The following is a 26,852-nucleotide window of genomic DNA, read 5'->3' on the forward strand; positions in this document are numbered from 1 at the left end:
TATTTGTTGTTACATCTCATGGTGTACTTTGTCAGACATATTTGTTGGTACATCTCATCATGTACTTTGTCAGACATATTTGTTGGTACATCTCATCATGTACTTTGTCAGACATATTTGTTGTTACACCTCATGTGTACTTTGTCAGACATATTTGTTGGTACATCTCATGGTGTACTTTGTCAGACATATTTGTTGTTACATCTCATGGTGTACTTTGTCAGACATATTTGTTGGTACATCTCATCATGTACTTTGTCAGACATATTTGTTGGTACATCTCATCATGTACTTTGTCAGACATATTTGTTGTTACACCTCATGTGTACTTTGTCAGACATATTTGTTGTTACATCTCTTGGTGTACTTTGTCAGACATATTTGTTGTTACATTTCTTGGTGTACTTTGTCAGACATATTTGTTGTTACACCTCATGTGTACTTTGTCAGACATATTTGTTGTTACATTTCTTGGTGTACTTTGTCAGACATATTTGTTGGTACATCTCATCATGTACTTTGTCAGACATATTTGTTGGTACATCTCATCATGTACTTTGTCAGACATATTTGTTGTTACACCTCATGTGTACTCTTTGTCAGACATGTTTGTTGTTACATCTTATGGTGTACTTTGTCAGGTGTAATTATTGTTACATTTAATGGTGTACTTTGCCAGGTGTGTTTTTTGTTTCATTTCTTGGTGTACTTATCTACATATTGGTGTTCCAGACTGTGTTAACCATAATACAAAGTGGCTCAGGCTTGTATTTATGGTCTCATAATTGTCAGAGAGTCCGATTATGATTCCTCTGATGACATCATACCAGTTTACAAGAGGACATTTCTTAACTTACCGTTGGCTTGTACTAGATTAGATGCATATACTTACTCAGGAATTTAATCAATTAATTCAATGGTTATTCTTATTTTCCGGCTAACGTACCTTATCATGTATGAGAGGAAAGCTATTTGCAAATTTTGTCAGTGTCCTTCAGTTTATCATCCTCGAGTGTCGACCAGCATAAGAATTAGGACCTACCACAGCAACATGATTGTTGGTGTATGTGTACCTGAATATTTCACTTTGCCTGTATCATTGTTGAAAAAAAAACATTCAATCAATTCATAATCATTATTGAAAAAGCACCCTTTCAATCACAATTGAGAAAAACAAATTTCAATCAGCTTATCATCATTTACTGAAAAAAAAAAATTACATTCAATTAATTCATCGTCATTATTGAAAAATTGACATAAGTGGTTGTGAGGCAAAGTCTCATGGTGACCTATTTTGATACCTTTTGTTTGGCATTGTGTGTCATGCGTCTGTTAACTTTTTACATTTTTTACATCAACTGAAAAACCTCTGAACCAATTTTAATCGAACTTGATGGAAACCTCCCATGGCCAAAAGTGTCAATTTCATGGTCCCAATCTCCCCTGAGGGCCTGGCTAAAAAGGGTCAAATGAACTGAAATATGGTAGAATAAATACTCTTCATGGATGGAAGGGTCTGAAGGTGCTTAACGAAAATAGGAATTGACATTTTTTAGCATAATTTATTTATTTTCCATTGGAAATTGATCAAACATGGTTCGAATTGTTATTATAGAATGACACTTTGATACACATGTTAACCTTGGCTGACTCCCAAGGGCTGATTTGCGTGCCAAAAAAGGACAAATTGACTGAAATTTCAAAAAACTTCTCAATACCCAAGCATGGTGTATTCAAATATTCTTCATAGATAGGGGGTCTTAAAGAAAAACTCTTCTGTCCACTGCAAATATAATTTCTCATTTTCACTTGATTCTACTACATATATATTTTAATCTTTCCATTTGTGAGTTCACTCAGTTGACCATTTAGGCCCTTGGCCTTATGGTCTAAAAAACCCATGTATTTGTTCCTACATCAAGCCTTAGATTCCACAAGTTCCAAGGTCATGGCTTAAATGTTAAGGTCACTGCAGGTGAATGAATACTACATGTACTCATACAGTCTTCACATTCTTCAAAATCTTTTCCAAGTGATAATTCTTGATAAATTCAGTTGAAATTGACTCAATACCTCTAAAGCTATACTGAAAAGAAGTACCTTAGCAACCAGCCAACCTTGAAATTGTTGATGCTTTATCCAAATCATGTTGTGAACTATGCAGACAATAAAATAGTAAACAAGCGAAATTTCTTTAAAATGTAAAAAAAATTCTTTTTTTTTTTTTATTTGGTCTGAAACATCCTTGGGGAAAAGTCAAGATTATAGTAAGTGAAAATTAATATCACCTTGTCTGCAACATCGTAGAAAATTCTATGTAACGAGTTTTAATATTACACCATGCAGTTTTGCCTTTTTTCTGAGGTATTGTACATCAACCATACCAATAAACTATCAATTTATGTTACGTTTATGGGTCAAGTGTTTCTACAAATGTTATCACGAAAACAAGTCTTTTGTGAAATGCTGTCTGATGGTGTCTTAATGTGTGTGTGTATATGCTGTGTGTGTGAAATGATGTGTTATTCACTGACAAAGGTGCCGACGTTCTTCAATAAAAGTGTAACCCCTTTGATTTATGTTGGCATACGTGACATGTTTTTGTTGTTTATTTTTCTTTTTCTGATACACACAAAAAGATACTTCTTAATGAAATTTGTATGTTACATATCACAGTCTTTTTATACACATAATAATCCTGCTAGCACTTCTTTTTTAACATGAGTGATTCAATTATTTCATAAGATGAAAAGACCCTGTCTGAGTGACAGCTGTTTGGAAATTTATGAGTTGGAGGCAGGTACTGACATCCTATATATTATTTCACCTTTCCTAGTCAGATTATCAAATATAAAGTTGTCAATTTCTTACTAGTATTTGACCTCTGAACTGGCAAGTGTTACAAACAAAAACAAGATAATCCAGGCCACGTTTTCTTTACTATATATAGAGACTTCATTGCTTGGTAAATGGAGTATAAAAAGTATTTGTGGAGGTAAAATTTGAAATCCCACAGGCAGAAGCTGGGCTCAGGCTTGCATTGATCCTTGAAAATTTTCAATTGCATTCCTGAAAATTTGAAATGGAAGATGATAATATAGATTTTGGCGCACCGTTTTCAGATAGTGGGCTGTTCAAATCACTCTAGGTAGCAGTACACAGTTTCTTGGTGTGGCCATGGGTGATTTTTTTATTCGTTAGATTACCCCATTATAAAGGTTTTAGTTAAAATTGAAAAAATAAATTCTCGCTAAAATCAGTCTTGTCATGTTGAAGTGGACAATGTGGGGTTTCATTTTTTTTCAGAATAATATTTTAGCTTTGTGTTGGAGATTACTATTTACCCAGTCTCAAATCTGTGTCTACGTACCAGAAACTAGCTTCACAGGAAGTGAAATTTTCATAGTGTTTACACATGGTCATGTTATGAAGGATTTCCACGTTGGAATTTGCTGAAATGTAAGTAATTTGTTACCAGGACAATGTTGTTGATTTTAAGATAGGTGTTCAGAATTAGATTTCTTCTAGAAAGTTGTAGTGTTAGGTTGGAATTAGCAGTATTTTTGTATTTTTAGCATTTTTCAGTAGGTAACCATGACAATCAAATGTCAGAAATCAGAGGAAATGTTTTATTTAAACAAATTTCATCTCTCTGCTATTAATGTAATTGTTATGTAGTTTATAAATATATATAAATGTAATGATGTATTTTTCATAACCGATCTGCTTTACCTGTATATCTCAAACATGACAAATAATTTCAGGAAAAATGCAAATTAAATGTTTCCTGCTACCCTATGTTCCTGGTCCATTGGTTGTCTGACCATCATCTGAGTCCTTCAATGATTTTTTGTATCGTTATTTCTTGAGAAGTGCTGGATGGATCTTTCTCGAATTTCATATGCAGGTTTCTCGAAGAATCTCATTGTTCTCTTTTGGTTTTTGAATTGATCGAGGTATTAAATGGCTGACAGGTGTCTACCTCAGATTTTGAAAAATCAAAGATTGTTATTTTTTGAAAAGTTCAGGATGGTTCTTTCTCAAATTTAACAAATAGATTACCCTTGCTTTCTTGCTCTGTCAGTTTGATTTCGGGACTGATCAGAAAAAACAAAATGGCTGACAGGCAACCATCTTGGATATGATAAAGGTTATTATTGAAATTTCTTATAAGGAATATTAAGATTTTATATAATTAAGAACATAAACAATGGAAAAAAGATAAACAAAAAGAACAAATAAAGATGAAGCAATGGTGACTTGTTAGATCCCTTTGGGTTCTTTTGTTTTGCTATGTTCACATATCTTTTATTTCCTATTTTAAACACATGTTTTTAATTTGTACACAGTCACTTGCATATGTCAGTCTTACTTTTGCTTTAATAATTTTATGTACATTACACTCTGGCAAGTGACCTTCAAGTGGTGTTGTTGATGGGCAGACTCTATTTTCTTGTTTATTCAAAACATGGATAACATGTCCATGTGTCTCGTACCAGAAACCTATGAATATTTCATATCTAGCACTCAAAGTTGAAGGAAATCAGACATTTGTCCTTTGGAGCAACATGCAAATAGATGACAAGTTGTCTAAATATTTTGTTGTGGTTGGGCACTTTGCAGATGCCATTTTCAAAACATTGTTCATTGTTGCTGTGTTGTAAGGTTTTCGGCAATCAAGGTGTTTTCTTTTGATCACGAAGCATGATTTCAATGCAAAGAACTTCCCATCTTGGATCTGCCTCTAAGAAATATATGTATACATAACACAATTTCAGTGACGAAATGCGAACCAGGAAATAACATGGGACCATCTTGACTATGACCTATATTCAATGTTTCCCCTAAGAGCTGGCAGCCGGCCGATTGACCGTCTAAAACGCCAAATTGGCGGGTTAAAATTCATAAAGTTGAAGGAAAAAAGAACATATTTACTGAAACAAAATTTCCCAGGTTAAAGTCGTTATCCGTCGAACGGTTACCGCAATTTACACAATCGTGTTCTTATAACATGTGAATGTCAAAGTTACATGTGTGGTGATCAATTTTACCATGTAGTCAAACTTACGCTTGAATAGCGACTTTGTGTGTGCAGTGTTTGAAAGCGTTTTATCGATTCCGTTTAGTGTTTAGTCAAATTACAAGAACGCTTGAATGAAACGATCTTTTTGTGCAGTGTTTGAAAGCGTCTGATCGATCCCAATTTACGAATAAACAAACACCAGGAGGAAGCGCATCTTACCTCCACAAGGCCAAACAACAATTTCTGTTTTTTTTATCCGTGAAAAGCGATCTTAAATGAAATATCAATTTAGTCAAGAATGCTTGCTTGATAATTCACTGATACAAAGAGTTACACTCATAAGCACTATCGCCATGCACACCTTACCATTGTTTTTTCCATGGTTTTATTGGAGATGTTTATTTAGTCTGTTATTGTAAAGTTTTTAGTTAATTCTTCCATTACCACAAAGAACAAAAATTTAATGCTTTTGAGCCTTCAGTTTGTCATCTGAAGCCTGTGAATTTATTCTAAAAAATATCGATATCAACCTTCCAGAGGCCCCCAAATTGCCTTCAGTAAACCTGAAAATCGTTTTCGGGCCTTGGTGGCCCCCCTTGACACCCTGCCAGTTAGATTTGTCAATCTGCCTCCTGCTTTAAATCTTAGGGAAAACACTGTATATCGAAAGTGACTCTGCATGGTACAACAGAGAAGAAATGGAAAGTTATAACTTTGATTGTATACAAAGTGAATGAGAAGCATTTTGTTCAATATCCTTTCCAATTCACAAAGGAGAAAGATCAGGCCATCTTGAAGGTTCTAAAGAGGAAGAGGAAACACATCTAAACAGTGTACATTCTGGTCACAGAAGAGCAGAACCTTTGGAAGATTACCCTAGATGGAGGAAACTGATGCTCTTACTACTTCACTAGATACCAAAATTCAAACTTGAAACAAACAAAAGAAGCAGATTGTAATTTGTTATTAATGGAATCACATAGCTTCACTAGAATCATATGTACAATTTGTTTGAAAAATTTTAAATGTTCTCATGCAAATAAAAAAAAAATATTAAAATTCTTTCATTGCATAGCTTCTTTGTTTTGCCATACTTTCTCATAAAGAAATTTGATTCTTTTATAAGCCAATGTAAATTTTTGTAGCTGAACTACCTCACCAATCTTTGTCAAAGGACTTTTTCAACTGGTTTCTGCCTTGTGTTTTTTTTATAGGAAATTGGTGAATTGGGAAGGAAGTTTCCAGGGGTAAATCAAATTGCAAATTTCAGTGATGGAATCATTTTAATCGGCAATGGGGCCCATTATTGGCTCCATAATGCCATCATAAAAAAGCCTTGTGCCTTGTGAATGTGTATTTCTATCAATCAAATATCCCCTTTTGGTATATACAGGGATCTACTGACAGTATACAACCAGTATGCCTGTTGTGAAAACAGACTGCCTACCTGCCGTCTTCGTGAAACCTTCAATTCACTCAACCTCTTTCCATCCAACTCTCAGGGTATGTATAGTTCTATTTTATTCCCTTTGAATCAGTTGAAAACACAAAATAACATTAATAAAAGTTAATGTTTAAAAACTTCATGAAAATTGTAAAGCTCTACAACAGATGAGGTTCAATTTCCAGATAGAATGGGACATTAAGGGTGCAGAGTGACTTGCCCAACAGTCTGGGTTTCCTCTACGTACTGTTACTCCACCAACATTCAGATCCTTTCCACACTTCCATTTAGGTCTACAAGAGTGATTACTATTTTACCAGTTTATGAAACTGATGGTTATTGTAAAAAGAATAAAGATTTTTTAATTAGAATTATGACAATTAAGAAACAATGCATACACTGTATGGTGTAGCACTTGAAATATATCTGTTCAGTTATGTTGTTTACAGCAACAGGTAGACTGCTTTTAGCTCACTTTGCCTGAAGAGCATATGAAGTGGTAAGGCATTTGTCATCCAACCTGTACCTTTCCTTTCATATACATCTTAACAACCAAAAGGTCTAGAACTAGGAATTTGATTGAAAAGTTCTTTGGTTAATATCCAACTGTTTCTTTTAAAAGAAAAGACCTTGAATCATCTTAAAGATCACAGGGGTCAAATTTGTTAAAACCCTTCAAACAACTTCTCATTACCGAGACTTTAAATGTCTATGATGTGAAAAGATGTATTTGTAAAGACATTGAGATCAGTCAGGTCCATTGGGCCTCTTGTGTATGCTTTACTGCATTAATTATCTAAGTGTCTTGTGACATTTAACCCTACTCTTTAATACGTACATAATTTTCTGGTCCACAGTTTACGAGATGGTGCAGTGTGCAATGGAGTATGGAAGTCCCTGTGAAGCAGATAACATCACCTTTGGAGAATTCTGTGTATTAGTGTCAGAACTCCAAGCATACTACCTCAGGAAGTACGTTACTAAGAAGTTTGAATATTGAATTTGAATTTTGTGTATTAGAGGTGAAGTTTGTGTATTAGTGGTGAAGTTTGTGTATTAGAGGTGAAGTTTGTGTATTAGAGGTGAAGTTTGTGTATTAGAAGTGAAGTTTGTGTATAAGAGGTGAAGTTTGTGTATTAGAGATGAAATTTGTGTATTAGAGGTGAAGTTTGTGTATTAGAGGTGAAGTGTGTATTAGAGGTGAAGTTTGTGTATTAGAGGTGAAGTTTGTGTATTAGAGGTGAAGTGTGTATTAGAGGTGAAGTTTGTGTATTAGAGGTGAAGTTTGTGTATTAGAGGTGAAGTTTGTGTATTAGAGGTGAAGTGTGTATTAGAGGTGAAGTGTGTATTAGAGGTGAAGTTTGTGTATTAGAGGTGAAGTGTGTATTAGAGGTGAAGTTTGTGTATTAGAGGTGAAGTTTGTGTATTAGAGGTGAAGTTTGTGTATTAGAGGTGAAGTTTGTGTATTAGAGGTGAAGTTTGTGTATTAGATTAGTAGAGGTGAAGTTTGTGTATTAGAGGTGAAGTTTGTGTATTAGAGGTGAAGTTTGTGTATTAGAGGTGAAGTTTCAGTGTAATGGATGAAGTTTGTGTATTAGAGGTGAAGTTTGTGTATTAGTGGTGAAGTTTGTGTATTAGAGGTGAAGTTTGTGTATTAGAGGTGAAGTTTGTGTATTAGAGGTGAAGTATTAGAGGTGTATTAGAGGTGAAGTTTGTGTATTAGAGGTGAAGTTTGTGTATTAGAGGTGAAGTTTGTGTATTAGAGGTGAATGTATTAGAGGTGAAGTTTGTGTATTAGAGGTGAAGTTTGTGTATTAGAGGTGAAGTTTGTGTATTAGAGGTGAAGTTTGTGTGTGAAGTTTGTGTATTAGAGGTGAAAGTTTGTGAAGTATTAGAGGTGAAGTTTGTGGAGGTGAAGTGTGTATTTGTGTATTAGAGGTGTGTATTAGAGGTGAAGTTTGTGTATTAGAGGTGAAGTGTGTATTAGAGGTGAAGTTTGTGTATTAGAGGTGAAGTGTGTATTAGAGGTGAAGTTTGTGTATTAGAGGTGAAGTGTGTATTAGAGGTGAAGTTTGTGTATTAGAGGTGAAGTTTGTGTATTAGAGGTGAAGTTTGTGTATTAGAGGTGAAGTTTGTGTATTAGAGGTGAAGTGTGTATTAGAGGTGAAGTTTGTGTATTAGAGGTGAAGTTTGTGTATTAGAGGTGAAGTTTGTATATTAGAGGTGAAGTTTGAGTATTAGAGGTGAAGTTTGAGTATTAGAGGTGAAGTTTGTGTATTAGAGGTGAAGTGGGTATTAGAGGTGAAGTTTGTGTATTAGAGATGACGTTTGTGTATTAGAGGTGAAGTTTGTGTATTAGAGGTGAAGTTTGTGTATTAGAGGTGAAGTTTGTGTATTAGAGGTGAAGTTTGTGTATTAGAGGTGAAGTTTGTGTATTAGAGGTGAAGTGTGTATTAGAGGTGAAGTTTGTGTATTAGAGGTGAAGTTTGTATTAGAGGTGAAGTTTGTGTATTAGAGGTGAAGTTTGTGTATTAGTGGTGAAGTTTGTGTATTAGAGGTGAAGTTTGTGTATTAGAGGTGAAGTTTGTGTATTAGAGGTGAAGTTTGTGTATTAGAGGTGAAGTTTGTGTATTAGAGGTGAAGTTTGTATATTAGAGGTGAAGTTTCTATATTAGAGGTGAAGTTTGTGTATTAGAGGTGAAGTTTGAGTGTAATGGATGAAGTTTGTGTATTAGAGGTGAAGTTTGTATATTAGAGGTGAAGTTTGTGTATTAGAGGTGAAGTTTGTGAAGTGAAGTTTGTTTATTAGAGATGAAGTTTGTGTATTAGAGGTGAAGTTTGTGTATTAGAGGTGAAGTTTGTGTATTAGAGGTGAAGTTTGTGTATTAGAGGAGAAGTTATTATCTGAAATGAAAAGTTTGTATATCATGTGAAATAGAGGTGAAGTTTGTGTATTAGAGGTGAAGTTTGTGTATTAGAGGTGAAGTTTGTGTATTAGAGGTGAAGTTTGTGTATTAGAGGTGAAGTTTGTGTATTAGAGGTGAAGTTTGTATATTAGAGGTGAAGTTTGTGTATTAGAGGTGAAGTTTGTGTATTAGAGGTGAAGTTTGTGTATTAGAGGTGAAGTTTGTGTATTAGAGGTGAAGTTTGTGTATTAGTGGTGAAGTTTGTGTATTAGAGGTGAAGTGTGTATTAGAGGTGAAGTTTGTGTATTAGAGGTGAAGTTTGAGTATTAGAGGTGAAGTTTGTGTATTAGAGGTGAAGTTGCAGTGTAATGGATGAAGTTTGTGTATTAGAGGTGAAGTTTGTATATTAGAGGTGAAGTTTGAGTGTAATGGATGAAGTTTGCGTATAAGAGGTGAAGTTTGTGTATTAGAGGTGAAGTGTGTATTAGAGGTGAAGTTTGTGTATTAGAGGTGAAGTTTGTGTATTAGAGGTGAAGTTTGAGTATTATTGGTAAAGTTTGAATATTAGAGGTAAAGTTTGAGTATTAGAGGTGAAGTTTGAGTATTAGAGGTGAAGTTTGTATATTAGAGGTGAAGTGTGTATTAGAGGTGAAGTTTGTGTATTAGAGGTGAAGTTTGAAAGAAAAAGATAAAGTTTGAGTTTTGTAGTGAACATTGAGCACTTACAAAGTAATTCAATATTGCTTGATTGGCATTTGTGTGACTTTTGCATTATATTTTCAAACAATTTGTGTAGTATTTCTGTGGTACATACTTATACAGCTCTTCACTGAAAAAATATTTGTTCAGCTTTTGATTGTGCTTTTTTGACAAAAAAGAATGTTCTCAGATAGCAATCTGCATAATTTTTCATATGTTTCAATATTTTGATTGTATTTAACACTTAGTTATTCCGTTATGACATACCTTTGATGGCTAAGGTTTTGATAGTTTGTTTGTAGATTAACCTGTTCTAACTGCTCAACTGATGCTAGTGAATGTTATATCATAGATACCTCTACATGTACAGTTTAGAAACTCTGTCCTACCAGCTGTGTGTTGTATTCATTGAAACCTCCTACTTTATAAAATAGCCAATGTTTCTGTTTTGAGATCTGAGACTGATGGAATGGTTGAGTTATTTCATTGCTGTTACTTGAGACAACCAGTGACAGAGTAGTCTGTATTGTATAGATCTAACAGTTAGTAAATTAATTTCAGTTATCTAACATTCGTTGTAATTCATGTTATACAAACATCTGTCACATGAAATAACACTGAACTAGTTGTTTGTCATTATAAGACACTGTGAGTTGTGAAATCCAACACACATTACAATTGAAACAGCACCAGTCATCTTAAGTAATGTGTATTTCGCAATCACAGTTATTGTGATCCCTTTAGATTTATCTTCCACGATGATAAATTATACTTTCTAGGTCACTTGAAACAAAGTTTTATGGTGACCTATAAATTGTGAATGCATTTTGCCTGGCATCATGTGCTTTTGATTAATTTTATTAATGACATTGTATGCAGTGGTTTTTCAAGCTGACTTACTTTTTTTACAAGAAGATTTATGTGATTTCAAGAACAACAGAATTTATAGAACTCCGATGAGCACTCAAGCCCTTAGGCTTCTTGTTATAAAAATGGATATTGTCTTATAAAGAACTCCAGTTTTGTGTGGCTTGCAATGGAGTCATAAAGTAAGATGTATAGGTGTTACTTTCCCGATGAGGGCTGCAGCAGCCATAGCCCCAACATTCATGTTAAACAGCAAAATGTTTAATTGAATTACAAGTACTATCTTCACCAAACCTGCTTAATGGTTATATTTTAGCAGGAGCATCTTCATGCATGTTTTCAATGAAGATTTTAACATAAAGTTGACAATTAATTAGACTTTGTAATGTTTAAGTTTGTGTTTAACTCAGCGTTGAAGATTTCTCTCCAAGCTGTTGAAACCAAACCTTGAATGAAATTATAGTTACGCATGATCAACCCAACACACATTTTAGAATCAGAGTTCCACCTTCAATTTGCTGTGAATTGGACTTAATTATTTAATTGTACCATGTATAAGACTTTTGTTAACTACTAACATATTTGTTTAATCCTGATGGTATTCAAATGTCTTCCTTAGCGCATACATAGCATTCCTGTAGCACTTCTGAAGCATTTGTATCTCACTTCCACTTAATTTAGCAGTTTCATAGCATTAGCATTAAGATGGAACAGCAATGTATGTGTCTGAACTCTGGTGACTTTTTCATGTTCTTCCTAAGTGACTGTGATATTGTATCATTAAATATGTTAAATAGTGTGAGATTTACATACTCTAACTGTATTGTCACCATCAGACTTCAAATAATGTTTTGTATTATACCAGGAAGTCAGTATCAAGGATGGTCTCTGATCAGTGTATTAGTGTTAATATTGTCAAACTTCTATAAATGTGTTTTATATTACACAAGACCAGGAAGTGAGTATCTAGGATGGTCTCTGATCAGTGTATTAGTGTAGATATTGTCAATCTTCTATAAATGTGTTTTATATTACACAAGACCAGGAAGTGAGTATCCGACCTCTGACCTCTGTATCAGCATTTATATATACCCTCTCTAATGATGGACATGTAATATCTTAGATGACATGTGACTTTTCAGAAGCCTATAAAAAAGATTACTGTTGGTTTTGATAAGTTACACACAATCCTTCCTAATGCATCAGTTACCATGTGAAATTGAATTGTTATGCATGACAAATCTATGTCAACTCTTGCTGTCACTTATTTCCTTGCTGATTTGAATTTCATGGTGGAAAACTTTGTACCCAATAACTGATGTACTTTAAAATTTCTTAGCGATAACTCTTTTCTTACAATTTTCTTAAACATAATTCTTCCATGCATGACCATTTTGAGCAGGGTCACTCCAAAATCTAAATTTAAAGAGCTCCTCTGTCACATAGGCCATGAAGATCAGTTTTACATTTGATAATTAGATAAATATAGATATCTGATTTCAGATTCTATGTAGCCATCAAAGCAGCTCTGCGTCAAGTTTTGTGACATTAAGTATCTTGTTTTCATTTCATATGAGATTATCTGAAATTTGGCTTAAAGTTTTAAGTTATTCCATGCCAAAACAAAATTTGAAAGGGTTTGCAAACATAAAAAATTCTAAGTCTTCTATCATAAAATCTCATATGAAATGAAAACTCATTTATGATCTTATGAATGCATAACCTCAATTGCTTTTCGTCTTTTTTAGAAGACTTAAGTGAAGTTGTTAGAGACATGTGACTAAATGTGAAGTATCTGCTATTGTATACTGTAAATGAGACTAGATTTCTCTGATCTCCATTTTAGACCAGTCACACCTCAACCACGATCCATGTACAGAGAGAGATCAACATCTAGTCCCTGTAAACGATGGCAGCATAGAGGTATTATTTCTTATTCTGAATTAATAATATATAGATTGATGTGTAAAATTGAGTGATGGAAATGTGAGATGGAATCAAAGTATTTGTAAAATTGACACATTTTCTCATGTTATTGGAATAAGTTATCATTTTTGGTAAGATTGACGTGGTAAGTGGATACTTAAAAAGACTTTGTCAGAGATTTCTGTGGAAATATTTTGTATCAGATTGTTTTTGTTTTTTGCAATGTATACAGTGAATGATTATGAATAAGATTACTTGGAGTGATTGAAGTATTACTAGATAACTTCTTTAACTCATCTACCACATTTAGTTATTCTAGGAGTCTATCACCATACTGCCAGTTTCAACCAAAATTGGTTTAATTCAGTCCTGTTTGGTCAGCATGGTAAAACACACTTCTTGTATTGTATAACAGGTATTGTCTCTATTACATTTACTTGCTACAGTGTTTCTGGGCGGATCTTGTAACCCTACAAGCTGGCGACAGGATACAGCTATCCCATTCTTCAAACAACATGGCATCACATTCTACAACCCTGTAAGTTAAACACTTCCCATTTGAAGATCCGAGATTCAGTGTCAGTTAGTGTTACTCACGAAGCTGAGAAACACTGGTCTCTGCTATCATGGCTGTGTCCTTGAGCAAGACACTTTACCCCAATTGCTCTGGATGGCATGTGATAGGTCTCACTGCCTCAGAATCCCCTGGATGTTACGGGATGGTAAGCCCGGCAAACAAGTATAACTACCCATTTGTTGATATTTGTTTTAGGAGAATTTTGTATGTATTAGATAGTTAACCTGTTGAGCTTGTGTGATAATGCAATTTGGCTATCCTACTTAATGACGGAGTGAAATTGTAATATTCTGGAATCAGGTTTAAAGTACAAACCACTGAAGGAGTTATCGCCCCTGTTCATAATGTTTCTTTTTTCATCAGAATCTCTTCATACACAACACCATGAATTGCAAACTTTCATTATGTTTTTATAGGGCGCTTGAGTGTTAAAATGTAAAATTGTGGGTTTCTACTGTCTTTATCCAGAGTTATGGCCCTTTTTACAATTTCTATTTTAATCAAGATCTCTTCATAATTATCATTATGAATTGCAAACTTTCATATTATCTTATAGGGTGCTTGAGTGTTAAAATCTTAAGTTGTTGGTTTTTACTCACTTTATCCAGAGTTATGGCCCTTTTTACGATTTCTGTACTTTAAATTTTATCCAGCGTCTGTTGATTATGGATTGCTTGCAATAAATTGCCTTGTTTTCATCATTACAGCAAGTACAGAGCTGGAGAGAAGAATTAGTGGAGCTAGAAGCTCGAGCAAAACAGGTGAGATTTACTTTAAGATATTTCTCATTTAAAAAAAATTCCTGCATCTATAAGTCACTGAATGTAAAGCTTTGACAGAAGTGGTCATTAAAAATTGGGGTTATTGCCTAAAATTTAAATATTCTAAATCACATGTTTACATGAAGGTTTGGAGTTTAACAGGGTGGTCTCTAATGTCCACTATCATTCAACAAGTCATTGGGGTTGATGCACATCAGAGCCAAAAAGTCATCACTTTGCACAAATGGTGAAGTTTCGATCTTTGGGCAGGGTTAGTGTAAGAGATACAGGTAAACATTCAAAATGTCCTATGTTCACAAAAAATTGATGTTTTTTCTCACAAAATCAGTGGTAAACTTTCTGTTTTTGTATTTTGGTATTTGATTTATGTTAGGTAATTAGTTAACTAGGCAAGTATGTCATTAATTAATTTTAATTAACTGTAAATCCAATGGAACCAACTGTGATGGTACAAAGCCATGTATCGCTGAGTGGTCTCGAAGGGTGAACAAATCTTTAGACAGACCTCAGTGGGAAATAAGCATTGCTGGAAATACCGCCTTTCACTTATCTGCTGTCAGGGCACTTCATGGAGAGTTTCCAAATGAACAATTGTTATTAATAAATATTGAAGTACTTTAACTTCCTAGAAGTTTCTACACAATAACATGGACATAAGTCACACAGATCTCTATATATGATGATGCATACCACCACAGCATACTCTTAAGGATGTATGAAACACAGACACCCAAAATATTGATCTTTTATTTTTTATTTAGATGATAATATTTAAAAAGTTCAATGACAGAAAGTAATTAAAAAGCAAGAAATGTTTGGGAATTGTTTTCCTAATTAAAAGGAAGGGGTTGCTGGTTTTTTGGTTTTTGTTTATATTATTTATATTTTTTTTTTCATATTTTATTTAAATTTTGGGATGTCTTTTTTTTTTTTTTTTTTGTTATTTTCACCCAAATGTCTAGGGGTTTTTTTTAAATATTTTTCTTCAGGTCATAAGATTCAAGAATCATTATACTCAAAGTCAGCAATCATGTATATCATATGTTTTTTGAGATGATTTTGTTATGTCAAATTTTATTTAAATTCTTCCCAAAACTCATATTAAGGACATCTGTTGTTAACAAGCCATATCCAAGCACAAAAGTCAGTGAATGCTGTTAAAATTTGTCTAACATTGGAGTCCTACTTCCATTGAAACAAGTGTTTCATACATCCTTAAGCTTCCACAGTGCATGCATAAGTCAACACTCCTGCAATTTTTGTGATCATCATGACTTTGTAGATCAACACTACTGCACAATCTAGATACAGTGCACAGTACAACACCAGGAGGTAGTAACAACAACACAATTATGTGTCTCAGGTGAACACATATTCAGATCAGGTAATAATATTATGTAAACATCTATATGGAGCTAAGTTACCCTCAAATCTTGAACATAAGCCAGTCTTGAAAATAAGACATGGATTTCTTGAAGGAAAAAGTATCTTGAAAATTAGACTGTCTTCAAAACAAAGCCATTAGTAAAACTTCAAATTAAAATATATCTGTGTTTTTCCAAATCTGATCACAGAAATAATCAATTTTGTTTTGACATGGAATTATTGTTCCTTTACATTTGCTTTTACCAGTACATCTTTATCTGGAAAATATGACGGGCAGTTTTGTAAAGTAAAGAAATACACTGCAATTACTTAACAGCTCTAACCACCTTGAAGATAAGGCAGTCTTGAAAATACACCATGAAAACATTACTAAACAAGAATATATATAACTCGTGTTTTATTTTCAAGATTTCGGTTTTTACAAAAAGTAACCCTCTATAAGAATAGTTTCTTGTGCATGATAATTATCCAAAGATATGATAATAATACCTGACATATAGCAAGGGGATTATACGGTAATTAATATATATATGTCCATCCATCCGTCCATCCATCTATCCATCCATCCATCCGTCAGTGAACTAGATATCTCATGAATCCATGGACAGATTTAGTTCATATGTGTATGTAGCATCATCCAACTAAGATCTACACTTGAATAAATTTGGTGGTCATTGGTCAAGGTCAAAGGCCACCCTTGACCACTTTTGAAATAAAAAGTTTGTGAACAAGATATCTCATAAACTACAGGACAAATTTAATTCATAATATTTCAATTTCTAACCAAATCAGACTCAATGAAACTACTGAATGTGATCTGTTTCATTTACCAACGAATTTGACCAGATAACATTGCCAGTGCATATGAATACAAATATTTGGTAAGGGGAGAAAACTCCCCAACTTCTACTAGACTGGCAATATATCACAAGTATGAGATTTAAAAACATTAAAATAATCATTTAAAAACTATCAAAAACTATTAATAAAACAAATACAAACAGAATTGTGTATTCAACATTTAAAAAGTGTAACTTTACGTTTCAAAAGATGTGAAGCAACTGAAGCCTTATATTTCTTGCTCTCCACTTCGGTGTCTTTAAAAAAAAAATGGCCGACACCACTTTGTTTGCGAACTGGTGCACCACGTCTAGATGTTTTTCCTCCGTAGGGAAAAATGCATACTGTCTTTGTTGCAAAGTATTATTTAAATTTTCATTAAAGTTGTCGAAGAATATATTAAATTTTGTTCTTATTTAAGTTTCATTGAATATTAAGTAACCACACTGAAATATATTTCAACCTGTCACAATAATCTGTCTTCAAATGACGGACTATTTGCTTGTATGACATCAAAGGATATGATGACAAGAAACGAAAATGAAAGTAGAAGATAAATTGCGTCAGTTCCCATGCTATAGAACAAAGAAGTATGAATTGAAATATAAGGATGGAATCTTGCTTGTGTCGATTTCATGGGATAATGAATTGAGTTGGTCTTGAGACAAATCAACATGAGCTGCTTCGCAGTTCATTAAATTTGTCTCAAGACCAACTCAATTCATCATCCTATGAAATCGACATCAGCAAGATTCAATCTTTAATTCACAAAATACAATCATTGAGCCACTGCTCACTTTGGTTTTATCATGTTTGGTAAATATGATCATTTATAATCTTATTTCTCTATAAAACACATTGTAACACACATCATCAGTATTATTGTCAAATAGGTACACCAGTCAATCCAATGTTAACAAGACCTCATCATACACAAACTGTACATTACATTTTATTTACAAGAAAGATGCCCTGAAATAAAACATTTAAATTTAGGACTTGACATGCTTCAGACTTTCCTCTGGATAGTGTTTACATATCATCCTTAATGTTGTATATTTAACATGCATGGTAACTTTTTAAAAGTTACACAGGAGAAATTGGTGCATGATTTAAATTCGGGAATATAACAAAAACATACTTACAATGAAACCATTATATACACACTTACATCTTGCTTATATATGGGATTCTGATTTTTAAGGCAATTTCTTTTTATGTTTTTATGCATATCTTTGCTTGTATTTACAGTAGGTTATTAAAACTTGCTTTATACATTGATCATACTTAAAAGATGTGCAGTGTACAAAATTCAGGGCCCGCAACTCCTTAATTACAGAGTTATCTTTGTTTGAAATTCTTGTCCAGAGCATGACTTTATTTTTGTTTAAGCTAGGATAATGGAACCTGATGTTTAAATTAATCATAAAAAAAAGAAGTGCACAAATGTTTGGCCTTGCAAACCCTCAATTACAGTTATTTGCATTGTTAAAATTTTGTGTTCATAGTGTGACTTGGCTGGCATTTAAACAAGGATAATGAAACGTGATGTATACAGGAATCATACTAAGAGGAGATTATTGTCCTTTGTTAAACTTTTGTGTCATGAGCCTTAACTCTGCTTGCATCAAAACTAGGATATTGAGACTTAGTCTACACAGTGGTCATACTAAGAGGAGGTTTAGTGTACCAGATACAGAGCCTGTAACCCCTTAATTACATAGCTGCCGCCCTTTGTTAAATCTTTTGTCTAGAGCAAAACTTTGCTTTTATTTAAGCTTGGACAATAAAATTTGGTGTATACATCAGTAATGCAAAGGATATATCTTGTACTAAATTCAGTGCCTGAAACCTTTTTATTGCATGATTATTGCCGTATTTTTGTATCCAATAAAGTTCTTTTAGCAGAGCATGCATCAGTTCCACTGATGCTCTTGTATTTTAAACTATGTATAGATTTTAAGAACGACAATGATTCAGACAAGGTTGCATTTTGGATTTCATAATTACCCGTAGGTTGAGGCCACAGAGTGTTATAAAACTTACATATTACACTGATAATAAATTACTGATTAATAATAAGGTTTCTCATATTTGAACAATCAAACGTGACCAAAATTGAATGTTATTAGGTCAGTGGAATAGAAATCTCATGTATAATTAATGTTGAGATATTTTCACAGGTAGATACATTGGTATGATAATCTGTAGCATATTTCAGTTTTCGATTCTGTGTGTAATGCAGCTGAAAGGTTTTAACATGAACAGTACTTGTAATACTAATTATAGATAGATTTCTCTATTCCAATGACTTGTTAAATTATCACATATTTGTAATATGTAAAGTACTTATTTCATGGAAAGGCATATCTAAGTGTTGTAGTTAGCTGGTCTGTTTTATCTTTTATCAGTTTTTTTTAATTAGAAGGCTATTATTTTTTTACAGAGAGCAGACATTTTGTTTTTTGTGATTGATAACCAGACCAGGGCTATAACCTCTATGATTGAGACAGCCTACCTTGTAGGTGAGTTTTGACAGGATTACAGATTGTTTACCTTTTCAGTAAGTATAGACCTCATACAATATCAAGATGTTCTTACAGCCTACTTTGTGGTTTAGTTTCGACATCTTACCAGATGTGCTTGGATGTACTACCTTGTGGGTAAGTTTGTACATACTTCTTCATTGGTAAGTTTGGACATACTACTAAGTGGGTAAGTTTGGAATCCTACCTTGTGGGTAAGTTTGGAATCCTACCTTGTTGGTAAGTTTGGACATACTTCTTCATTGGTAAGTTTGGAATCCTACCTTGTGGGTAAGTATGGAAGCCTACCTTGTTGGTAAGTTTGGAATCTTACCTTGTTGGTAAGTTTGGAATCCTACCTTGTTGGTAAGTTTGGAATCCTACCTTGTGGGTAAGTTTGGAATCCTTGTGGGTAAGTTTGGAATCCTACCTTGTGGGTAAGTTTGGAATACTACCTTGTGGGTAAGTTTGGAATCCTACCTTGTGGGTAAGTTTGGAATCCTTCCTTGTAGGTAAATATGGAATCCTACCTTGTGGGTAAGTTTGGAATCCTTCCTTGTAGGTAAGTTTAGAATCCTACCTTTTGGGTAAGTTTGGAATCCTACCTTGTGGGTAAGTTTGGAATCCTTCCTTGTAGGTAAGTTTAGAATCCTACCTTGTGGATAAGTTTGGAATCCTACCTTGTGGGTAAGTTTAGAATCCTACCTTGTGGGTAAGTTTTGAATCCTGCCTTTTGGGTAAGTTTGGAATCCTACCTTTTGGGTAAGTTTGGACATCCTACCTTGTAGGTAAGTTTAGAATCCTACCTTGTAGGTAAGTTTGGACAGCAACACCTTAATGTTAAGTTTGGACAGTCACACCTTATCAAAACCAACCTTATTGTTAAGTTTGGACATCCTACCTTGTGGGTAAGTTTGGTATCCTACCTTATTGGTAAGTTTAGTCATTCTTTCTCATGGATAGGTTTGAACTGAGACACATCTGCCATAAGATAACCTGAACATTATTAGCTGTTTAAGAATAAATAATGAAAACTGAAGCATTTCAAACATTGGAGAAAATATTATAAAGTCAATTGTTTGATGTTTTCCAGCCACCCGGCGACAAGTAATTGCGATTATACATGAGTATGATAAGAACATGAAGATCTGTGGGGAAGAGGTTTCTAAGAGGTAAGAAATGAAGCTGTGAAGCTGTAATGGTGTCAGTTCTGACTACAACCCTGCCACCCCTTCCCCCTCCCCCCCCCCCCCCAACTCCCCCGCCCCCACATTTTCACAGTTCTTTTCCATATAGTTATGCCATACATCAGTTCTGCTTAATCATTATCTAAGAAATTCCGGTGAGAGGTTATCAACATTTTGATGATTTTCAAACATCAACAGCAAATTTCATGTTATTACCGTCACAAAGCCGATATATAGAACATACTTGTGTGACAGCAGTTTTGTTTGTCTTGTTTTGCAGTGAGGTGATGGACCTTTTGAGAGCCAGACTGATACTTGTGGACTTAGTGGAGAGAAACAGCATACCAGTGTTCACCAACATGGAAACTGCCTTGCGATGTACCAGGACAGTACTTGACAAGGTATGCTGTTGTACATTTACTTGAGCCTCAGGACTTGGTTGCTCCTACCCCAGTTAGTTTAACTGCTATCAAATATAGAAAAACAGCCATGCGTCTAGAACAGAGTAATTATGCACAATTTTCAAATATATTTCATTTGTACTTGCAGGGTTTGAAGGTTGAGAATCTGATTGTGGAGGATGGTGTACAACCTGTATTGTATGGCTACCTCAAAGTGGGAACTGCACTACTGTAAGTATAGTGAGGTGCCATATAGCCAAATTATTGTCTATTTTTACCGACATACTTTACAAGTAAGCATTCTTTTGTAGTCCTACTGTATATATGCTCTTTATGTTCTTGGCCTGATTACTTAGAATATGATGTTTTCAGCCCTCGATCCTCAGATGGTTTGCTGTTCGAATCACCCAGTGTCTGTGGTTCATCATGCATTCAATTATCGCTATTACTATCGTAATCAACAGTTATTGTCATTATTTCTAGAGAGAGAAGTACTGGATCCTTCTCAAAAGTGTTTTTGAAGTTCCCTATGTCCCTAGATGTGTCCTTATGATTTTGTTGACGTCAGAAGAGCAAAATGGCAGATAGGTGGCCATCATGGATTTTAGCAATACATTTTTCTCAAATGTTACATGAAGATTCCCTCTTGCTTCCAAATGGTGCCCTTTTTATTTTGAGACTGATCAGAAAAACATACCTGTCATCAAGTGGCAATTTTGGAATTTGGTAGTAGAAGTTTGAATTTGGTAGTGGAAGTTAATTTGGTAGTAGAAGTTTGAATTTGGTAGTGGAAGTTAATTTGGTAGTAGAAGTTTGAATTTGGTAGTAGAAGTTTGAATTTGGTAGTGGAAGTTAATTTGGTAGTGGAAGTTAATTTGGTAGTGGAAGTTAATTTGGTAGTAGAAGTTTGAATTTGGTAGTAGAAGTTTGAATTTGGTAGTAGAAGTTTGAATTTGGTAGCGGAAGTTAATTTGGTAGTGGAAGTTAATTTGGTAGTAGAAGTTTGAATTTGGTAGTAGAAGTTTGAATTTGGTAGTAGAAGTTTATTTTGTAGTAGAAGTTTGAATTTGGTAGTAGAAGTTAATTTGGTAGTAGAAGTTTGAATTTGGTAGTAGAAGTTAATTTGGTAGTAGAAGTTTGAATTTGGTAGTAAAAGTTTGAATTTGGTAGTGGAAGTTAATTTGGTAGTAGAAGTTTGAATTTGGTAGTAGAAGTTTGAATTTGGTAGCGGAAGTTAATTTGGTAGTGGAAGTTAATTTGGTAGTAGAAGTTTGAATTTGGTAGTAGAAGTTTGAATTTGGTAGTAAAAGTTTGAATTTGGTAGTAGAAGTTTGAATTTGGTAGTAGAAGTTAATTTGGTAGTAGAAGTTTGAATTTGGTAGCGGAAGTTAATTTGGTAGTGGAAGTTTATTTTGTAGTAGAAGTTTGAATTTGGTAGTAGAAGTTAATTTGGTAGTAGAAGTTTGAATTTGGTAGTAGAAGTTTATTTTGTAGTAGAAGTTTGAATTTGGTAGCGGAAGTTAATTTGGTAGTGGAAGTTAATTTGGTAGTAGAAGTTTGAATTTGGTAGTAGAAGTTTGAATTTGGTAGCGGAAGTTAATTTGGTAGTGGAAGTTAATTTGGTAGTAGAAGTTTGAATTTGGTAGTAGAAGTTTGAATTTGGTAGTAGAAGTTTATTTTGTAGTAGAAGTTTGAATTTGGTAGTAGAAGTTAATTTGGTAGTAGAAGTTTGAATTTGGTAGTAGAAGTTAATTTGGTAGTAGAAGTTTGAATTTGGTAGTAAAAGTTTGAATTTGGTAGTGGAAGTTAATTTGGTAGTAGAAGTTTGAATTTGGTAGTAAAAGTTTGAATTTGGTAGTAGAAGTTTGAATTTGGTAGTAGAAGTTAATTTGGTAGTAGAAGTTTGAATTTGGTAGTAAAAGTTTGAATTTGGTAGTAGAAGTTTGAATTTGGTAGCGGAAGTTAATTTGGTAGTAGAAATTTGAATTTGGTAGCGGAAGTTAATTTGGTAGTAGAAGTTTGAATTTGGTAGTAGAAGTTTGAATTTGGTAGTAGAAGTTTGAATTTGGTAGTGGAAGTTAATTAGTAGAAGTTAATTTTGTAGTAGAAGTTTGAATTTGGTAGTAGAAGTTTGAATTTGGTAGTAGAAGTTAATTTGGTAGTAGAAGTTTGAATTTGGTAGTGGAAGTTTGAATTTGGTAGTGGAAGTTAATTTGGTAGTAGAAGTTTGAATTTGGTAGTGGAAGTTAATTTGGTAGTAGAAGTTTGAATTTGGTAGTAGAAGTTTGAATTTGGTAGTGGAAGTTAATTTGGTAGTAGAAGTTTGAATTTGGTAGTAGAAGTTTGAATTTGGTAGTAGAAGTTTGAATTTGGTAGTGGAAGTTAATTTGGTAGTAGAAGTTTGAATTTGGTAGTAGAAGTTTATCATTGCTATATTTTAAGATTTACAGAATGGATATATTTTAAATTTCATGTGATATCTCCCCATAGTCCGTAGTGGTACCCTTTTAAATCCAAGTTGGTCTACATAAACAAAATGGCTGACAAGTGTCCATCTTTGAAATAACAATTAACTATTGTTTTTGCGATTTACTTATGTACTGGATGGATTGTTCTTGAATACTATAAGTACATTACCCATGTAGTTTATAGATCTCTATTTCTTTAAAAGTACTTTATGGAATAGTCATTCTTTTATTGCATATCTGGTAATGTTTCCCGATTTTTGGGGAAAGCATATAGTCACCACTTTGTCTGTCCATCTGTCCATTCATCCATCTTTCCATTCGACCTTTCATGTCCAGAGCATAAATTTGCCCACAGTTAAGCAAGGATTATGAAACTCTGGTAAATTGGTAAACTCAGGGCCCGGTACCCCTCAGTTATTGCCCTTTGTTAAAATTTTGTGTCTGGTGCATTACTTTGCTTATGTTGACAGCAGGTTGTGTGAACTTTGTATATGAATTGATCATCCTAAGATGACCTACAGTGTACAAAATTCAGTGCTCGCAACTCCTCAATTACAGAGTTATTGCCCTTTGTTAAAATTTAAAGTCCAGAAAATAACTTTAAATTGCTTGCATTTAAACTATGATTATGAAACTTGGTGGATACATTGGTCATATTAGGAGGATGTGCAGTGCTTGAAACCCCTTGATTACAGAATTATTGCCTTTTGTTGAAATTTTGTGCGCAACAAATGCCTTTTCAGGAGCATTCATCTGTTTCACTGATACTTTTGTTTTCCTTTTGGTATCTTTGTGTGAAAATAAGAATTCACAATACTATCTTGGATTTTAGCAAATCAAGTTAATTATCATTATTTTCTTAGAAAGTACTTGGAAGATCATTTTAATACTTGTCCATTCAATAAGTGGTTTAGAACAAATAAGATGATAGAAGATTAAAGAAGGGAAAATATTGAATTAATTTACATAAAGCCAACAAAGGCCATACAGTTGTGGGCACCAAGATCCATCTGAGATTTCTTGTTGCATGATAGCAGAATTTTTCTTCTGGAACTCCTTGATACTTTTTTTTTTAGTTTGTGTCATTTTTTTAATTGGACACTATATAGAATTTAACTTCGAAATATCTGTTTTGTTGTCTAGTCATATGAGGGAAGCCTTCAACTCCATGGACAGTACAGAATCTGGCTACATCACTGCTAAAGATGTGAGTACAGAGTGAATATGTTCTTTTTTGTTTTAATGATTAATTAAGATGTTTACAAGGTTAATGTGTCAGTTTCTCTCGTTAATTTAAATATCTTCTATGATATTGATTATTTCATTAATATCTTATTATATGATAGCAGGGATGGTTGTATGTTATGTATTTAAATGAAAATTCCTGGAGAATGTTGATAATGAATTGTAAATTGTAGAGGTAGTAATCACCTTTTATGTGTAAAAAGAAGTATTATTCTTTACAGTTTCTGTTAAGTGTTTTACTTCTACAAGTTTATGACTGCACACTGTTTGCTCATTGTTGTAATTCAGCTAGATTTTAATTTGCTAGCTTTATGATCTGTGATGTAGGTATGCTTGGCCTACAAGAGCTGTATGGGAGGTCAGATCCTTGATCTTGAGTGGCTTAGAAACCATAGAAACAAGAGTTCAGATGACAAGTACAGTTTCGAGGACTTCTGTTGTATCGTAGCAGAATACCAGAAAAGGGTAGGTTTTTAATTGTAAAGTGTACTCTTGATGAATTTGATATATAACAAATAAATTGTGAGAATAGATACTATAAAAAATAACAATGATGTAAAAAAAACATAATAAAAAAACAATCAGTTTCATGTTATCCTTAATACGTTGAAAATTTGAATGATCTATTCTTGTCATGTTAAGTTATGATAACATTGAATAAAAAAGTTTTTTGGTATAATAGGATTATTAAATGATTATCCATTTTATTTGAGGTTTTTAAAATGGACCCATTTCATTTGCCCTTCTTTCAAACCTCTTGTGACAAAGCTAAAATCTTAAAATACATGAAAAATTTTATAAACCTTATAGGAAATGAAATAATTTGAGATGTGTTAAATGAATGAAAAGGATTGACACTGAAATGGCCTTTGTTTAAGGTTTTAAGGAACTGCAGTACAGTATAGAGGGGTGGGTTTTATTATCAGGCATGGGCTTATTGCTGAGAAATAAGTATTTTCTTCTGTTTTTTACAGAACAAGTCATTACTGGAAAAGTTGTTACAATTGACCAGATGTTTTTTTCATAGTAAGTAGAATCTTGTCTGCTCAAACTGACTTTATCAATATTTCCAGGTTCCTTTACATTTCTCTTGTTCATCTATAGAACAGACACAGAAGGATCACTTAATCATTGGTCACGTTTTAACCTTTTGGTCACCTTTTAACCTTTTGGTCAGACTTATATCATTGTTGTTGATCGGTGAGTTGATATACATTCTGACATCCTCTTGGTTCTCAAACTAATGTTAAAACATTTAGATATCTTGAATAAGAATTATCAATAAGAGACATGTGAGTGATGTGTGTGTAGATGATGATTGAGAATTTAGAGGTGATTCTAAGACAGAACACTTATACAGAGGCTTTTGTTTGTGTGTTTATAGTGAAAGTATTTATTATAAAGTTTGTGGTATCATACATTTAGACTCAGATTAATGAACAATATGTCATTGTATTTTTAGAATTCACCAATCATTCCATAGCACCAAACTGTAATAATATACAGGAATGTCGTGACATATACCTCGGGGGAAGCTGTGGGGACTCTAACTGGAGGGAGAAGATAGCTGTCCCTCTACTAAGGTAGGTATCTACAGGGACAAAGTGGCTGTTCCTCTACTAAGGTAGGTAACTACAGGGACAAAGTGGCTGTTCCTCTACTAAGGTAGGTAACTACAGGGACAAAGTGGCTGTTCCTCTACTAAGGTAGGTAACTACAGGGACAAAGTGGCTGTCCCTCTACTAAGGTAGGTATCTACAGGGACAAAGTGGCTGTCCCTCTACTAAGGTAAGTATCTACAGGGACAAAGTGGCTGTTCCTCTACTAAGGTAGGTAACTACAGGGACAAAGTGGCTGTTCCTCTACTAAGGTAGGTAACTACAGGGACAAAGTGGCTGTCCCTCTACTAAGGTAGGTATCTACATGGACAAAGTGGCTGTCCCTCTACTAAGGTAGGTAACTACAGGGACAAAGTGGCTGTTCCTCTACTAAGGTAGGTAACTACAGGGACAAAGTGGCTGTTCCTCTACTAAGGTAGGTAACTACAGGGACAAAGTTGCTGTTCCTTTACTAAGGTAGGTAACTACAGGGACAAAGTGGCTGTTCCTCTACTAAGGTAGGTAACTACAGGGACAAAGTGGCTGTTCCTCTACTAAGGTAGGTAACTACAGGGACAAAGTGGCTGTTCCTCTACTAAGGTAGGTAACTACAGGGACAAAGTGGCTGTTCCTCTACTAAGGTAGGTAACTACAGGGACAAAGTGGCTGTTCCTCTACTAAGGTAGGTAACTACAGGGACAAAGTGGCTGTTCCTCTACTAAGGTAGGTAACTACAGGGACAAAGTGGCTGTTCCTCTACTAAGGTAGGTAACTACAGGGACAAAGTGGCTGTTCCTCTACTAAGGTAGGTAACTACAGGGACAAAGTGGCTGTTCCTCTACTAAGATAGGTAACTACAGGGACAAAGTGGCTGTTCCTCTACTAAGGTAGGTAACTACAGGGACAAAGTGGCTGTTCCTCTACTACAGGGACAAAGTGGCTGTTCCTCTACTAAGGTAGGTAACTACAGGGACAAAG

At 34.1% G+C, this 26,852-nt stretch overlaps 1 protein-coding gene across 1 annotated transcript in view; it reads left to right on the plus strand.

Moving 5' to 3' along the window:
- LOC132558496 (uncharacterized) overlaps positions 1-26,852 on the plus strand; it is a 42,032-nt gene that overhangs the window by 10,158 nt on the left and 5,022 nt on the right. The window contains exons 2-14 of the mRNA XM_060223064.1: positions 6,417-6,526; positions 7,325-7,439; positions 12,786-12,862; positions 13,312-13,403; positions 14,150-14,203; positions 18,897-18,975; positions 20,069-20,147; positions 20,443-20,563; positions 20,712-20,794; positions 24,175-24,238; positions 24,604-24,741; positions 25,251-25,302; positions 25,739-25,859. Of these exons, the coding sequence (XP_060079047.1) occupies positions 6,417-6,526; positions 7,325-7,439; positions 12,786-12,862; positions 13,312-13,403; positions 14,150-14,203; positions 18,897-18,975; positions 20,069-20,147; positions 20,443-20,563; positions 20,712-20,794; positions 24,175-24,238; positions 24,604-24,741; positions 25,251-25,302; positions 25,739-25,859 (1,185 nt within the window). The remainder of the gene's footprint in view (positions 1-6,416; positions 6,527-7,324; positions 7,440-12,785; positions 12,863-13,311; positions 13,404-14,149; positions 14,204-18,896; positions 18,976-20,068; positions 20,148-20,442; positions 20,564-20,711; positions 20,795-24,174; positions 24,239-24,603; positions 24,742-25,250; positions 25,303-25,738; positions 25,860-26,852) is intronic.

Source organism: Ylistrum balloti, unplaced genomic scaffold (genome assembly GCF_031769215.1).
Source record: "Ylistrum balloti isolate Yb309-2 unplaced genomic scaffold, AGI_CSIRO_Ybal_v1 Utg369658, whole genome shotgun sequence".
Taxonomy (NCBI): domain Eukaryota; kingdom Metazoa; phylum Mollusca; class Bivalvia; order Pectinida; family Pectinidae; genus Ylistrum; species Ylistrum balloti.